The sequence below is a fragment of the Cryptomeria japonica genome, chromosome 8 (assembly GCF_030272615.1).
Source record: "Cryptomeria japonica chromosome 8, Sugi_1.0, whole genome shotgun sequence".
Lineage (NCBI taxonomy): Eukaryota > Viridiplantae > Streptophyta > Pinopsida > Cupressales > Cupressaceae > Cryptomeria > Cryptomeria japonica.
This window is the reverse complement of record NC_081412.1, coordinates 76,265,745-76,282,799: the sequence shown is the minus strand read 5'-3', so window position 1 is coordinate 76,282,799 and position 17,055 is coordinate 76,265,745. Positions and strand designations below refer to the sequence as shown.

At 35.5% G+C, this 17,055-nt stretch overlaps 1 protein-coding gene across 1 annotated transcript in view; it reads right to left on the bottom strand.

Annotated features, from left to right (window-relative positions):
* Positions 1-16,712, bottom strand: part of LOC131046347 (pre-rRNA-processing protein ESF1) — a 106,865-nt gene extending 90,153 nt beyond the window's left edge. The window contains exons 1-2 of the mRNA XM_057980072.2: positions 15,077-16,712; positions 8,570-8,641 (exon numbers count right to left, since the gene is read on the bottom strand). Of these exons, the coding sequence (XP_057836055.2) occupies positions 8,570-8,641; positions 15,077-16,585 (1,581 nt within the window). The 5' untranslated portion in view covers positions 16,586-16,712. The remainder of the gene's footprint in view (positions 1-8,569; positions 8,642-15,076) is intronic.
* Positions 16,713-17,055: the final 343 nt, after the last annotated feature.

Genomic DNA, 17,055 nt, shown 5'->3' with positions numbered 1-17,055 from the left:
GATATGTAAAGATCAGATTCAGAAAAGCAAGCTAAGTATTGTACTTATGATTTTAGAGGAGAATATATAATCTGACCTGTGGGTCTTTAATGCTGAGTTTTTCCTCCTTGGAGGTTTTCCCAGGGTATGTGTGTTTGTCTCCTGTTTATTTACTTCATTTCTGATTTTACTGAATGTTGGCTCATTAAAATACTACAAATCTGATTACAATCTAGGGCATAATCAAACATATAAATCTGTTTAACGAACCTAGGGTATAAAATTACAGGCACACCACCTCATGGTTTAAGACTGGGAAGTCCCGTGAGGCCAAGGGGGTACAATGGTGCTGCCCTTGGGCCTGTGAGGAATAGACTTCCTGGGCACCTTACTGTAACAGCCCTCATACCTTCTATCATGCTGAATGAATATGTAAACCATGGGTTATAGGACAGGTATGACAAGTGGAGGAACAGTGGTAGGACGCCTCACTAGGTAGGCCACCTCATTGATGGCATGGGCCACATGAGGTCTAAGGGTTTAAGATGCCCTTGAGCCTAGGATAGAGGATCTCTTGGGCACCACACTTGGTCATCCTATCCTATTCCTATTCTATGACTAAATTCTTTTAAAATGAATTCATGCTTTACTCAATAAGTTCTTAGGATCTGTTATAATCATGTATTTTATAATTTTATAACTCCTATCTTGTCTACATGGCTTCATTCAGAATACCAGGTATCTTTGAATCTCATTCTACTCTATTTACAGCAAAAATTAGGTATCCACTTGCTGACGACATTACATTGTTATATGAAATCATGGAAATTGGGGATTAATGTTAATACTTATAAATTTAAAAATATTATTGTAACTTCTGACTTTCTAAATGATTATTATAGGACTTAAACTAGGATTACTTTGAACCATGTATTACATTTGATAATTTGTATAAAATTCAAAATAAATTACCTTCTTAGACTTGAACTGAAATCATTATTCTAGGGTTTAAATTAGGGAGATTCCAAGAGGGGACATTACAGAGAACAACAAGGCTTGGTCATTTAGATGAGTATATTTCCCCTCAACCCCGATAATTACCAATAAATGCAACAAATAACCCATTATTAGGTGTATATAAGAATACATGAACGTCAAAAAATGGTGTATAAAATTAATGAAACTGCTTTGTTTTGTGATTAAGTGATGGGTTTGTGTTACCCAAGTTAAAAATTCAGTTCTTGTCTTTTAAAAGTTACAGTGTGAAAATTTGCCAACAAAATAAATGAATGGTCACTCATCATGAGAGAAATACAATGTAAGAAACCTACTGTTCCCAATTACAACTGCAACTCAAACTCCTAGTTGTCTTCATTAAAATCTTTGACAAAGACAACAGTGAGCAAAAAGATTGTTACATTGCCCAGTCCTTGTTATATAATTGCCATTCCTTTGAATGTCAAACATCTCTGTGGAACAAAGGGAAATAAAATTTTAACAAATCCCTTGAGCCAATTTAAGGCAATGTCCAATCATTACCATGAATAGAATCTGGAATTATAAGGAACTTTTATTCAACATCATGGTTTCTTGTCCTTCTGGACCATATTTCTTAAGGTCTATTGGTTGCACTGCTCTTGAGATCAAAGGCATTTATAGTCAATGGTTGCACGAAGCAATAGAGGATGTTAACCCTTGTAATACTTTAGGGGCCATTGTAGATTCGCTTGTCCATTTGACATACAAGCATATTTTTTGGTTTACTTCTTGTGTTCATGTGAGATACAATGCACTGAACAAGTTTTCAAAATTTGACTGGGTTGCTCCTTCCACTGCATATGGAAGAAAAATTCAAAAGTTCATAGGTAATCACCATTAAATGTAAACTATGCATTAGATATACTATATTGATAGCTGGAGTAAACTATGCATTGGGTATACTATATTGATAAACATTTTGCTGGATTTTGCATTCTACCTGCATGACTTTGCAGTAGCTGTCATAAGTACTAATGAACTGTGGGCTATCGAGAAGTTTTTGTATGATATGTTTCCCATGAGTGTCAAAAAATTAATTATGGATGATGCATTTTGGATTGTATTACAGTTGATTGATGAATTGTGAAATCCATGGTACATATTGTTGAAGTTAGGTAGCAACGGTCAGATGACCCTAACCATTAAAATGTCTAATTGGCCTTACGGCCTTAGACATTTGCATGATTAATCTTTCTCTTCCATCCTTGCATTCTGATCATAGATCAATATACTGTATGATGATCGATTTAATCATCTATATAACTATCGAATCATACATGCTATCGATCCTATGTATAATTAGTAATAGCTTTATATAAATAATTATACATAGGACCCATTGCATTTATATATATCAATCCGTATGTGCTATAATTAATATTGTTATCATTACATGTTATCGGTTAACTAATTATACCGATTGCAAATTGTGGTTAAATGTCACTTATTTTTTATCGCTATTGATTGACATGGCTCCACATAGGAGTCACGACTCTATGTGGAACTATGTCGGTTCCACATAGAGCCGTGACTCTATGCGGTCCGCAAAAGCATAGATATATCGGCACTATCACATTTGGTGGTAGATAGATACAACAGTCGATACGATAAGGTGCAGTCGATATACAAAGGTGAAGATCAATATAATTGCTGTCAATATTATTGATTGATATTATTACAAGTGCAATCGATATTCTGCAGATATATAGTGTGATCAGCATTAAAGTAAATGCTGAAATATATGTATAGATATTACTGTGAATAATTCAAAATCAGAGATTAATCAAAATATCAGTAATACAATTATATTCTGTAAATTGAAACATATAGAAATATAATATTGGATTAAATCTAAAGTGACAATAAAAATTTTAAAATACCATATATATATATATATATATATATATATCTGATAAAAAATTTAACATAGTATCAGAGCCAGCATAGGAAAAAGATCAGATCAGATTTATATAGGCAAGTCTATCCTCTATACATCAAAATGGTGAACGGTGTTAGATTTGAGGATAGACTTGAAGGAGCTTCCAACTTTGTATCTTGGAAGTTTAGGATCATGCTTGCCTTAAGAGAAAACGAATTAGATGAATTCGTAAAGAAAGCTATACCGGAATCAGAAGAAGAAGATAAAAAGCTTCAATGGATGAGAAAGAACAATAAAGCCATGAAAATGTTAGTTGACTCAGTGAAAGATCATATCGTGCCAATTATCTCCTAGATTTATACTGCCTATGACCTGTTTAAATCATTAGAGAACATGTATGAGATAAACAACACAAGCCGAGCTCTTGCCCTAAAGCAACAACTCCATCATGTTAAAATGATCAAGGGCAAATCTATCACCTCATACTTCATGAGGATAACAGAACTGAGAGACCAACTCTCCACCATTGGTCACACAATTGAAAGTAAAGAGTTAACCATGTTAGCCCTCAATGGTCTCCCTTCTTCTTGGGAATCATTCATTCAAGGGATAAGTGCACGATCTAAACTTCCTAAGTTTGATTGTCTAAAAACTGATTGCATTCAAGAAGAGTCTAGATTGGCGATAAGAGGTATTGGCCAAAGCTCCATAAATGAAGATATTCATGTTCTTGCCTCACACTCCTCAAAGATGAAAGCTTAAAAAGGATATTTCAAAAGGAAGAAAGATGAGGAATCCAATAGTGCTCCTACATTCAAAAGAAGGAAGGATATTTCAGAAATCCAATGTTTTAGATGTGACAAATATGGGCACTATGCAATGCAATGTCCAACCAAGACCAAGTCTCAAGCTTCCATTGCAGATGTTGGTGAGACTCTTCCGCAAAAGGATTCAGATGGATTCATATTCTGACTTGGAAGAGGTTATAGAGTTTTGAAGTTATATTTGAGATGAAGAGATTGAAATTCAGGAGGAATATACAAAGGACTTTAGTGGAGATTCTGAGATATCGTATTTCCTTTTTTTTATAAAACAAATATTTAACTGCAAAAGTGCAACAGTTTACTTGTGAAAGCCATGGAGGCATTTATGTAGATGATGATAGCATCTAGGGTTACAAAGCAAGTTGAGACAAGAAGGCTTTCCCAATGAGAGGGAGCATACTGCAAGGAGATTTTGTTCTAAATCTCAGTATGGTCATATTCTTGCCTAGGGCTCAATCTTATGACAGTAGATCCATGGTGGTTGTGGATCTAACACTTCCAACTGTATGAAGATCATACCAAATGATGAGAGTCTCCTGAAGCAAGATATCTTCCATGATTGGGACCATGTGAGCAGGGGATGCTTCCATGACAGAGGGAGTAGCTAAGAGAATATGCTTCGATTGATATCCGAGGATCTTGATCATATTGATTCAAAGGGAGTGGACTATGTCGAGTTAATTTCTCTAGTGATCAATCAGAAGACTATGCTTCATGAGATGGAGTCTCATATATATAGGTTGGAAAGCCTTTACATTGACTCCTAGGCCATAAGGTTCCTGGATAGATGGAGACTTGGTGAGCTTGGAATACACCAAGAGTGATGCAGACTCCAACCTTGTATTTCATGAAAGGTCAAGGCATGCGGAGATCAAGCAGAAAGGTATGTTATTCAATTGAGATATATTAGTACAGATGAACAAACTACAGATGCCCTCACCAAGCCTCTCTCTAGAATAAAGTTTGCATACTTTTGAGGTAAGCTTGGTATGGCAGAAAATGTAGCCCTAGTTGAGATTGAGTCTCAGCAACATTGATTTGTTTTCAATAGTACTAATGTATTCTCTAAGATGTTTAATGTGTAATCTGATATGGTTCATGATTATCGTCATGTGTGTGACTCCATGACTTCATTGGTTCAGTGCTTGATGGGCCCCTGTGAACATTATTGGGAGGTGACAATCTCTCAATGATGAACACTTGTATATGTGATCTTTATTGTAAGGTGACGATCTTACAATATTGATTTTACCATCATGATGGATATCATGAGACATGATATCTATGGATATGTCATGATGGTTGATATCTCTTGAAGTAACATCTGCTGATGGTGGATATCATGAGACGTGATATCCGTGGATAAGCCATGATGGATGATATTACATAAAGAGATATTCATGGTGGATATTATGTGACGTAATATCCGTGGACACGCCATGATCTAATATCCTTAAAATGCCATAATGGTGGATATCACGAGACATGATATCCATGGATAAGCCATAATGGTGGATATTATATAGGGAGATATTCATGGTGGATTTCATGTGACATGAAATCCGTGGACATGCCATGAAGTAATATCTTTAGATATGCCATAATGGTGTATATCATGAGACGTGATATCCGTGGACAAGCCATAATGGTGGATATTACATTAAGAGAATTATGGTGGATATCATGCGACATGATATCTGTGGACATGCCATAACACTTGATATCACAGTGAGGTGGTATTTTCTCTCACACATATAGTGGAAGCTATTATGTTTTATCATCACCATGAGGTGGTGTAACTTATTGAAGGATAGATGGATTCCTCCCTAGCTAAGAGGGAGTGTTGAAGTTAGGTAGCAACAGTCGGATGACCCTAACCATTAAAATGTCTAATTGGCCTTACGGCCTTAGATATTTGCATGATTAATCTTTCTCTTCTATCCTTGCATTCTGATCATAGATCAATATATTGTATGATGATCAATTTAATCATCTATATAACTATCGAATCATACATGCTATCGATCCTATGTATAATTAGTAATAGCTTTATATAAATAATTATACATAGCACCAATTGCATTTATATATATCAATCTGTATGTGCTATGATTAATATTGTTATCATTACATGTTATCGGTTAACTAATTATACCGATTGCAAATTGTGGTTAAATGTCACTTATTTTTTATCGCTATTGATTGACATGGCTCCACATAGGAGTCACGACTCTATGTGGAACTATGTCAGTTCCACATAGAGCCGTGACTCTATGCGGTCCGCAAAAGCATAGATATATCGGCACTATCACATTTGGTGGTAGATAGATACAACAGTCGATACGATAAGGTGCAGTTGATATACAAAGGTGAAGATCAATATAGTTGCTGTCAATATTATTGATTGATATTATTACAAGTGCAATCGATATTCTGCAGATATATATAGTGTGATCAGCATTAAAGTAAATGCTGAAATATATGTATAGATATTACTGTGAATAATTCAAAATCAGAGATTAATCAAAATATCAGTAATACAATTATATTCTGTAAATTGAAACATATAGAAATATAATATTGGATTAAATCTAAAGTGACAATAAAATTTTTAAAATACCATATATATATAAATCTGATAAAAAATTTAACACATATTAGGGTGCAAATACAAGTTCTCCTAGTTTGATGTAGTTTATAAGACCATTCATTCCATGTATGTTAGGGTAAAATAATTGCAGATAGAAGAGACCTTGCACAGTATTAGCAGATGCAGAGAAAAGAAGAGAGACAATACAGGTGGAATCACCTCAATGCACCTTCGTAAGCAGCTGTGTAATAAATTTGAAGTGGTATCCGTATGATACACAACAGACAAATAAGAAGGCACCATAGAATGATGCAGATGCAGCATTTTACCTTATGCATTACGTAAATAAAATATTTGGACATGGAGAGGAATCCTTGACTATTCACGCAATTTGTTATCATTGTTTATGGGCAATACCATGCATTCAAGAAAGCTACATTAGTTTTCCATGTGTCTGCTTCTAATACATGTGTTTCTTTGTTTGCACAAGTAACCGAACGAAACACATTCTTGTTGACAATGTGAGAAATCATCTTTCTCTTTACAAGGGGAAACATGGTCTTATTGACAAGGCAAATGTTGATGATTCTGGAGAGCAACTCGCCTGAAGGGTACTATTGCCAAATCTTTGAAGGTGGCCATTGATGTCTCTTAACCCTATTGTGGATAAGGCCTCTCGATTTATGCTCAGATCTGTGTATAACTTCATCTAACCTCCCCACTTCCAAAAAGTATAACCATGAAAGTCAAAGATTCTGAATGGTCTCAAGCCCTGCATTATGAAAGTATTGCCTTTAGATGCAGGGGATGCCATGAATATGGTCATCTCATTCATGAATGTCCCATTTTTTAAAAGAAGACCAAGAATTATAAAAAGGAAGTTGAAGAGAATAAAAGGATATATAGAGGGTTTCATAAAACTGAAGAAGAAACAGACAACTAGAAACAAGAATCCAGGATCTATTGGAAGCCAGGTCACAATTGGCAAACAAAATAATTAAGCTAATGACAAGGTAGCAAAGGAAACTCGATTTCCTTTGAAATAGGTGTGCAGTCACCTCCTTATAAGATAAAAAGTGTTTTGGGAAGCAATAAAGCTAGACGACCAAATAGGTATGCAGCTCTACAAATTACAGCTTTAAATAATGTTGCACCTGGCACCAATCTCTTCTAAAATATCAAATATGTCTTGGTGGGTGCCATGAAATCCAATGATGATCGGTGAAGCTGTTTTCATGGGACTTATGGGGACTTAACTCCCCCTACATGAATCCTCTGCTTTGGCACCTTCTAGAGAGCTGTTTCCTAGTATTTTCTCTAAAGGAAATTAATTTGGATCATAAGAAAATGGTTCAGGCCCTTCCTCACTCATGCATGCATGCATAGTGTTTGCGCATCTATGCTTTTTGCATGTATGCACTGATTTTCATACTTGCGTCACTTTTTATTCATGCTTTTTGCTTTTGGCATACATGTATATGAACAGATTGCATCCCTAGATGATGTTGCATGCCTTTTGCTTTTTAAAGCTCTAGATGATGTTGCATGCTTTTTGCTTTTTGCATGCATGTATATGAACAGATTGCATCCCTCCTGAAACACGTGTGTTGCTAGTATTTTCTACATGCTGGCTTTTTAACTAACTTTTTTAGAAAGTTTCCTTTGCCTTTTACATACTTGGTAATTCCTACATGCAGACCTACTGTTTTAGGTTTTTGTTTTAGAAGGTAGCTACTTCTCTACATGTTTGGTTTTGTCTCAAGTGACCTTTCTAATTTGGGACTTGTTTCCTCTTTTTGATAATATTTTTTTAAAATTTATCATAAATCATGTGTTCTTCAAATGAATATATCCAGAAAAGCAATCACAGATAGAGAGACAAAGAGAGCAACCACAAAAGACAGTTGGAAATTTGAAAAAAAAATCTTGATGCTTATGATAGCATTTAGCAAGTTTGGCAAGACTTATCCAACACAAATTCCCATTTCCATAAAGTCTGGTCAATTTGGCAGATGCATACGCCACCAAAACACCTGTATTCCTTTCAAATCTTGAGTTATCAAACATACAAAACATTTGAAAAATTGTTTTCAGGTCAAATAGTTAAAATGCAGTCCCAAGAATTGACAAAAAAGCACAGTTATGTCCTCATCATTTCCAAGCAAATAATAAATAGAGCACTCCAAATCTCCTATAAAATATACTTTTGCACCATGTGGCAAAAGATCCAGCAGTATTATAGCGGAGATGAAGACATACCTTAATATGATTCCAGTCCATGTTGACAACAGCTAATCTTCGAGTCACACTATCCACAGTTGGCACATTTTCCTATAACAAAAGAGATGAAGCTGAGAGGTAGACTTTTGGCTCAACTGCTCCAATTAATGAACAACCATCATATTCCAAGAGCAAAGCCAGAAGAAAAACATGTAACAAAACAGCCTTTTGAGTGTTTAATGTACCTAACTACTGAAATTCAGACAATAAATTCAAAAAACAATAAAAGAGTAATCGATTACAAATAAAAGAAAGCCAAGATCAGAATATAATCCCTGGCACACATTCGATTTTTAAAATCCTTCAAAATTTATAGTACACCAGATGTGATGTCCCCATAGCATTGGTAAAAATGATTGAAAAAGAAGACTGATAGAGGTCTATGCCTCATAAGAAGCATCATCTTAAGCATTCTGGCTACACCTGACCTGCTTATGTGAGAGAGACCTGCTATCCACAAAGCTTTTCATTTGCCTTTTATGGTTTTAATTCTATTCAAAACTAATGATGTAAGATAAAAGAAGAAAACGCAACATAATCATTGACGAACTCCAAAAGAAGTGTTCTTTCTCTTGTATTCAAAATAAATATGTTAATACAGAGCCAAAATAAAGTAAATGATAAGGAACTGCTTGTCACTGTTAGATCTTGTATAATATTGGATTTACTTTTCATTGTATGTCATTAGCCTCAAAGGTTACCTATGATGAAGTATAAAATTAATTGAGTCAAGTTGGTCTCATCATGCATCAATGACTTGAGCATGTATACATGTGTAATGTCCCCTACTGGGAGTAAGCCTGTTTCCATAATAAAACTGTATATCACCATACTTATCATGCCTTCAATTAAATTATTAAAACTAGAGATCAATTCATTATTCATAATACAATCAATAATTACTAAATTTAGGCCCCATCCTTACTTCTTTCCTAACCCTAATGGAGCACGGGGATTTACTGTCATAGGGCGCTTGGAAACCAGTCTACAAGTAGGCTCCCTCAAGGTTTCAGGACTCCATCCATACGCCATCTTGGGCTTACCTATCTTGTGAGGATTTACTCTGCCTCTCCTTACGCACACCAACTTATCCTCTCAAAGGCAATAGTGAAATATTAAACACTAGGCCATTAATATAATAGTCTTTCATGTATTATGAATGTAAATGTACATAAATGAAATTAAGTATAAATCTGATCTATTATTATCTAGGAGATTTGGTTTGGCCCTCTGGCCCCCTGATACTGGTCCGGTCCAAACTGGGTCCAGGTCCAAGGCCGGTCCACCTACAGGTCGGTTCAAACTGGATGGACCAGGTTCGAACCCAAGCCAGACCTGTTCCGACAGACCACATGCGAACCCAGCAAGAAAAGTGCCAGCAAACACAATTTTTTTTGCAATTTTAATAAAAATTTGACATCCACAACCCTAGAAAATGGTTTTAAAATGAATTATGTTGGGTTTTATGTCTCATTTGGTGTGCAAATAGATTGTTTTCTCTTGCACTGGAGCAAATAGGTGGTTGAGCAAAAGTTTGGTTGAGCAAGAGGGAGTTGGAAGATTGATTTGTGAAGATTGATCAAGTGTTTGTGCTTCATTCCTACACCTTTGCAAGCTCCTATTGGGTGAAAGAGGTAAGTTTTTTTTCATTTTATTTTGTTTTTATTTAAGTTTTTTCAATTTTTTCATTTCTCTTTAATTCATAATTGTCCAAAAGATCTACCTATTTTTTTTCCATTCTCTTGTTTTTATTTTGAATGTGTATAAAATTTCTTGCCATAGGAACTACAATGGCATCTACCTCTTGTTCCATAGGCAATAATGAACAGCAACCAAATTCTGATTCTCCTTTGTGGAAGTATGTTGATATTATAAGACCCCTTCCAAGAGGTGGGGGGAATCTGTTGGAAATGTCAAAGTTGTGATAAAGAAAGGAATAGTTCATATTTTTTGGGTGGCAGGCCATTAGTGTGGAATACCTAGAAGAGGAGACAAGAAATGCCCTAAAAAAAAAAAGCTCCTATACCAAATGATACAGTATTAAAATATATCATGGAACATGAAGAAGCGGAGATAGAAGCACGTAGACAAAATATGCCCATTAAAAAGAAATCAAAGGGAATGCAACCCTCATCTTTGAATATTGTGATAGAAGACCACCCCTTTAATACTACCGTAGCTGAGCTTGACACTGAAACTCAAGCACCCATTCCACGCAAAAGGAAGGGACCTTTGAAAACTTTATTTCAAAATGAGAGTCAAGACATTGTCGACCAAGATATAGCAAGATGCATTTATGCAAATGAGTTGCCTTTCACTGTTGTTCGCTCCCCATACTCGAAGATGTTGAAAAGTGTCGATGAAGCTCCAAAAGGGTATAAAGGCCTCAGTTATGAGAAGATACACAACACCTTGTTGGAAAGAGAGGTCAAGGGGGTCGAGGATGCATTGAAGCCTATAAGGGATTCATGGATTGAGATAGGGGTATCCATTGTTTCAAATGGGTGGAAAGATTCAAGAAACCTTCCTTTGATCAATGTCATAGCACTATCCCCTAAAGGGGTAATGTTTTTGAACCTATGGATAGTGAGGGGCAACTAAAAGATGGGCAAATTGTGGCTGATATTCTCATCTCTGACTTTGAGACAGTGGGACCTACAAATGTTGTTCAAGTCATAACAGACAACGCAAAGAATTGTAGAGCTGTTGGTTTGTTAAGTTGAAGAGCGATATCCGCATATCTTTTGGACACTTTGTGTGGTCCAATCACTTATGCTACAAAAGATTGGAAATAAAATTGGGTGGATCAAAGAGGTGTATGTAGAGGCTGAGGACATCCAGATGTTCATCACAAACCACCACATGTCTCAAGGGATTTTCAGTTTATTCTCAGATTTGGAACTATTGAAGGTAAATGAACTTGAAGTAGCAATTTAATTAAAAAAAATTAAAATTAGAAGTTTACATTTTCTGATTTTCATAATTTGATTGTGTAATGTGTATTCATTTTACGTGTTTGTCTCTATTTAATTGTATTTTTTTGCTTTAATTTCTATTACAGGTTGTTGAGACCCATCTTGCATCTAACTTAATCCTCTTGAGACGACTTGTGAAAGCGAAAGCAGCACTTTGCAATATGGTGATCAGCAATAATCGGTCTATATGGAAGCAAAGCAGCACTCAGAGGGCAGCAAAACTTAGGCTAAGAATATAGGATGACTCATGGTGGGAAAATGTGGAGTATCTCCTCGCTTCACCAAGCCCATTATGGGCTTGCTTTGCTACACTGACATGGATAGGCCTTGCATTGGAGAGTAGTATGACGGCATCAACCCAATGCTTGAGAAGATGAAGAAAATCATAAATGGCAAAGAGCAAGACCTGGAACAAGATGACCACTCCTCTACATCTTCTTGCCTATGCATTGAGACCAAAATATTATGGCAAACAATATCTTAACATGCTAGGAAAGCTTCCACCATATAGAGATTTATAAGTGTCTGATGGGTACAAAGCAGCATTCCTTAGACTCTTTCCTAATGATGATACGCGAGATTCGATTTCAGATGAGTTCATAGAGTTTGTGAATGCAAGAGGTCTCAGTATTGACGCTCTTCGTCATCGATTTAAGAAGGATGCTCGTAGTTGGTGGTACCTCCATGGCCAACGATTCCCAATTGTTGCAGCCCCTCACAATCAAAATTATATCACAAGTAAGTTATATTTATAATTTTAATTTATTTTGTCTTCATAAGTTGCTAGTAATTTTATAACTTTAATAATTTAGTTTTAATTGTTTACTCAGTCTTGTCTTCATAGGTTGCTTGTTCATCTACATCAGAAAGAAATTGGAGCACATATTCTTTCATCCACTCAGTAAAGCGAAATAGGTTGCAATCAAAAAGAGCAGAGAACTTAGTATATGTCCATTCCAACTTGCATCTCCTTTCGCACAAGCAGAATGAATACAAAGAAGGAGAGTCAAAGATGTGGGATATGAATGCAGATAATACAGACTTGGATGCTTCCACTTCTCAGCTTGCAATTGCTGCATCGGAGGATTTGGACAGCAGAATGTTATCGGTGCAGCCGATCCCATTGGCCTTGGCAGTATTTGTGAATCAACTAATGCCATTGAAGATGATGATGATGATGATGATGATGAAGAAGAATCCATTAGATGATTTAAACTTAGTATAAAGTTCCAATTATTGCAAGTTGACTTTTGAAATAATGATACTTGAACTTGATGTTATCATTTTAATATTTTGATGTTGAACTTGAAGTATATGATGCTATGATGGTATGATCATGATGCTATGATTACAAGTTTATGGTGTTTTTGTTGTTTATATGATATTATGTGACATTCTAATCTTAATTCATGCTTTATATATATATATATATATATATATATAGCAAACCCAAACCCCATTTCAAAATTTTGCCATACCAACAAACTGGTTATTAACAAATGCAAATCTTATTGACAATACTTCTCTTATATATATTTATACCAGAATCTATAACAACTTATATTATATTTATATATATGCTCATTGTTCTTGATAGAATGCCGACATAACATAACATAAATGTAAACCAGCATATGATCATGAGTACAATACAGCATACCAGTCTGTTGCTCTGCTGCTGATAATATTTTAATCCTGATTTCCTCTTTATGCAGACTCCACGTCTTTTATTCTTTTTCTCCTTCAATGATGATCCCTGAATGAATGATGTGTTGTATATAAATATCTCCTCGATGGGATGGAAGGCTATGTCTTTCCATCAGTCATCTTGCTTCAAAGGGTGGCATCTTTTAGTTAAATGTGTTTGCCTTTGATTTAACCGTCTGAGCACAATTAACTCAATAAAATTGTTTCCCTATGCTTATGTCTCTTTACCAATGTCATGCAATTATAGATTAATAAAAATTGCTACTTTCTCTAAGGTTGAGATCGCAATTTTAACCAATAATGAGGTTGATGCCTTAATTAATAATAAGATCGTTCCTCATATATATGCCTTGATCGCTGTGCATGTACCACTATTTACATTTACATAGGATCAGACTGGTGCTTAGTTCAATTTGACTTTCCGAAATTGTGAAGTCTTGTTCCAAGACAACTTTCTCTTATTGACATATGTGCATTTTAGGGGTGTCATGGTGGGGACATGACAGTCCACCCTTCCCATATTTGCTTGTCCTCAAGCAAAGTTAGTTTTTATTGAATCTTTGTTACTACAAAGAAATTTTGTTCATTTATGTAGTATGTGTATTATTGTAAGTGAGTTTTTAAGTTTTCAAGGTCTAATTTCCACCTGTTCTTCTTTTTTTTTGATATCATACATGTTGTAATGGTGTGTTTGGAGTTCAATTTAACCAAGAATTACTTTCATTCAAATAAGAAGCAATTGATGAATCAATCTTGTACATTACCTTATTATTATTCACTAGGTTAACGATGGTATGAATGAAACACGATATAATTATGTTGAATAACTAACAGTTTTAATGATTGAAAGCATGGTTTGCTTATGTCAAAATGTCACTTAGAAGTGTCGGTAGACGACCCTAGCCATATTGAGGCTGTTAGGAAAGCTAAATACAGTCTTGATCCCTGTGTGAATAGGGAGCTTTCTTAGAGTCAACATTATTTTTACATGTGATGGAAACATGGTCAACATGGGGGTTTGTATGAAGGTTTCCTTAACCATTAGTTAACAGGAAACCTTCTACAGCACCTTAGAAGAATTGTACATTGATAGTTTCAATGTGACTTCGATTAGATTGTTGATCTCTTTGTGACTGAAATCGGTTCCATAAACTTTCATTCTCTGTACAATTAAATGGACACATGTGCCATACACTACTAGCTTATTGGTACTCATCTATGACCTTAAATGCAATGTTCTTTTCTAAAATGAATTTTATATCTTTTGATTCACTCTAGTTATTCATATTTAAGAAAAAATCAGTGAGCTATAATTTGATTTTTTTTAACATGCTGCTCTGCCACACCCAGAACATAATTTGAGCAATTCAAAGATTCTAACAAAAAGGGGGGACATTCCCAAACTTTCAAAAATACTGGGGCAAGGAGGGGCCATCCCCACCAAGTCCAGAAGTCCTTGGGACATCCAGAACATTCAAAACGTCCCCGAACTCATGGAGGCGCATCCTTATGGAACACTGGCATAGAGTTAGCAGTTTGTTGTGCTTCGGTTCATCAGTCCCATGAAATTATAGTCCCTATTGTATCTGGCAATTTTACCAAGGTTTGACGATTTCCATGTATTAAAAGAGAACAATCCAATTCAACTCTAGAGAACTTAAATAATTATAACTTATTCACTAGAAGCAAAATCCTGGGAATCCAACTTGAATTGTAAGCCATATAAGCTTGGGGTAAGTATTGCGTTAAACCAAACATATAGATACTGAATGCATAGAAAACAAAAGCAAAGACTTCGCAATACCTCCTCTGGGTAATCAGTCTCTATTTGATAGTCGTCTTCATCATCATCAGAGGATGTAGATGTATCACTTTCTTCACTTTCTGAAATATCCACATCCTTGCCTGAAGAAGATTCGGATTCGCTTAATTCCTGGTCCTCCTCACTCTCGTGATGCTTTCCTAAAAACCCTTCTACTGTATTGTTTTCCTTCTTTCCTGATTCAAACACAGAACTCCGCTTTGCTATTTTCTTCTCAACATCCTCGCTCTCTGTCTTTGTTTGTGTTCCTTTCACAAAATGTGATGCGTCTATGGCATTCGGATTCTCTCTAATGCCCTTAAGCCTGCCTTTACTCTTGAGTTTCTCAGATAAATTACTGTTAGCCTTATATCCATCCAAATCCCCAGAAATCTCTGGTTGTGTTCCCAATTGCTCGTGATCCCCTTTAAACTGCTCCAAACCTTGAGTTCCTAAACCATTTTTGAATGTGCAATTTTTTCTGTCTGAATCATCAAGATCATTATTGGCATTCTTCTTTTTCTTTTTATTCTTCAATTTTACATCCCTATTATTCTCCTGAGCCTCCTCTATAAACATGTTTTCATCTAAGTCGCTGCTAATCTCCTTTGTCTCCTCCTTAATGGACTCAACTGGCTGTTTACCATTATTATCTCCTTCATCTGCGTACAAATTATCATCCAAATCAACCAATTTAGACCTTTTTTTCTTCTTTTCCTTCTTCTTGATTGACCCGAGACCTCGTTTGTCAGTACATGTTTCTGCATATACATCTTCATTTGAATCAAACAGCTTGTCACTCGTATTTTTATTTTTGGCTTCTGTCTTCATCAACTGAATCCCTTGGATTTTCTTTTTCTTTTTGCTTTCCATCTTCATCAACTGCATCTCCTGGATTTCCTCATCACCACCGTCTATGCACTTACCCGTTGTCTTACCCAAGCAACCAGAATTGTCAACCGTTTCGCGCTCCTTTTTCTTGTTCTTTTTCTTTTTCTTCATATGGGAATCGGAAATGCCGGTTACATTTCCCAAATTATAATCATCAGAAACAACATGATCATCCCCGCATACGGTACGAAAGTTTTCATGATTCCCCTTGCTTTTATTCTTTTTCTTTTGGATTTTGTCAAATGAATTGACACAGGGCACTATACCCATTTCACCAATCTGTTCATTAGGTTTATCTTCGTTATTTTGTAGGGAATGTTTATTCGCATTTTCTTCCTCCTCCTCCTCCTCCTCCTCCTCCTCCTCCTCCTGATCTTGATGATAATAATACTCAAGTAACTTATTCTTATCTTTATTTTTCTTCCGTTTGCCTCTCTTGTCAAACGCTAAAGACTCAGAGAATTTCTTATCAGAGAACATACGCTGAAACCTGGAGTCGATTTGTACCTTGAATTTGTTCCTAGGAAGACGCATGAAACGAGGGTCTGAATGAAGACGCGAAAATCGCTTGTCTGTTATGACACCATCCATGCCCTCTTTTGCCGGATTCTCCTTCGCCATATTCTTCTTCTTCTTCTGCAAGCTCGGGATATTGCTAAAACTCTGCGCCCTGTTAAAACCCTAATCTATGTTTAACCTCTACACCCTCGGCAAAACAAGAGAGCTCGTTTTATCTTAAAAAAAAATAAAACATGACTGTTACAGTAAATCCGACATACGAATTCAAATTCTTTTTTTTTATTTTTGGATACCTTAATTTTCCGATAAAAATAAAACAAAACCGCCATCCAACTCTCATAAGAAGTTGTAGCTAGAACAACTCGATTCCTTCATTAAAATAGGTTTAATGAATATGATGATTAATTAATCAATTAGAATAGATTAATATACTTTTCAAATTTGATGTACTTCATTTTGCAATCTTATCAAAAATAGGAAACTCTTAAATCTTATCTTTGGTTCTCTTTGAACATCTATAATACTCGCAGAAATGTAATTTTCACACTATAAGACACTAATATTTATTGTTT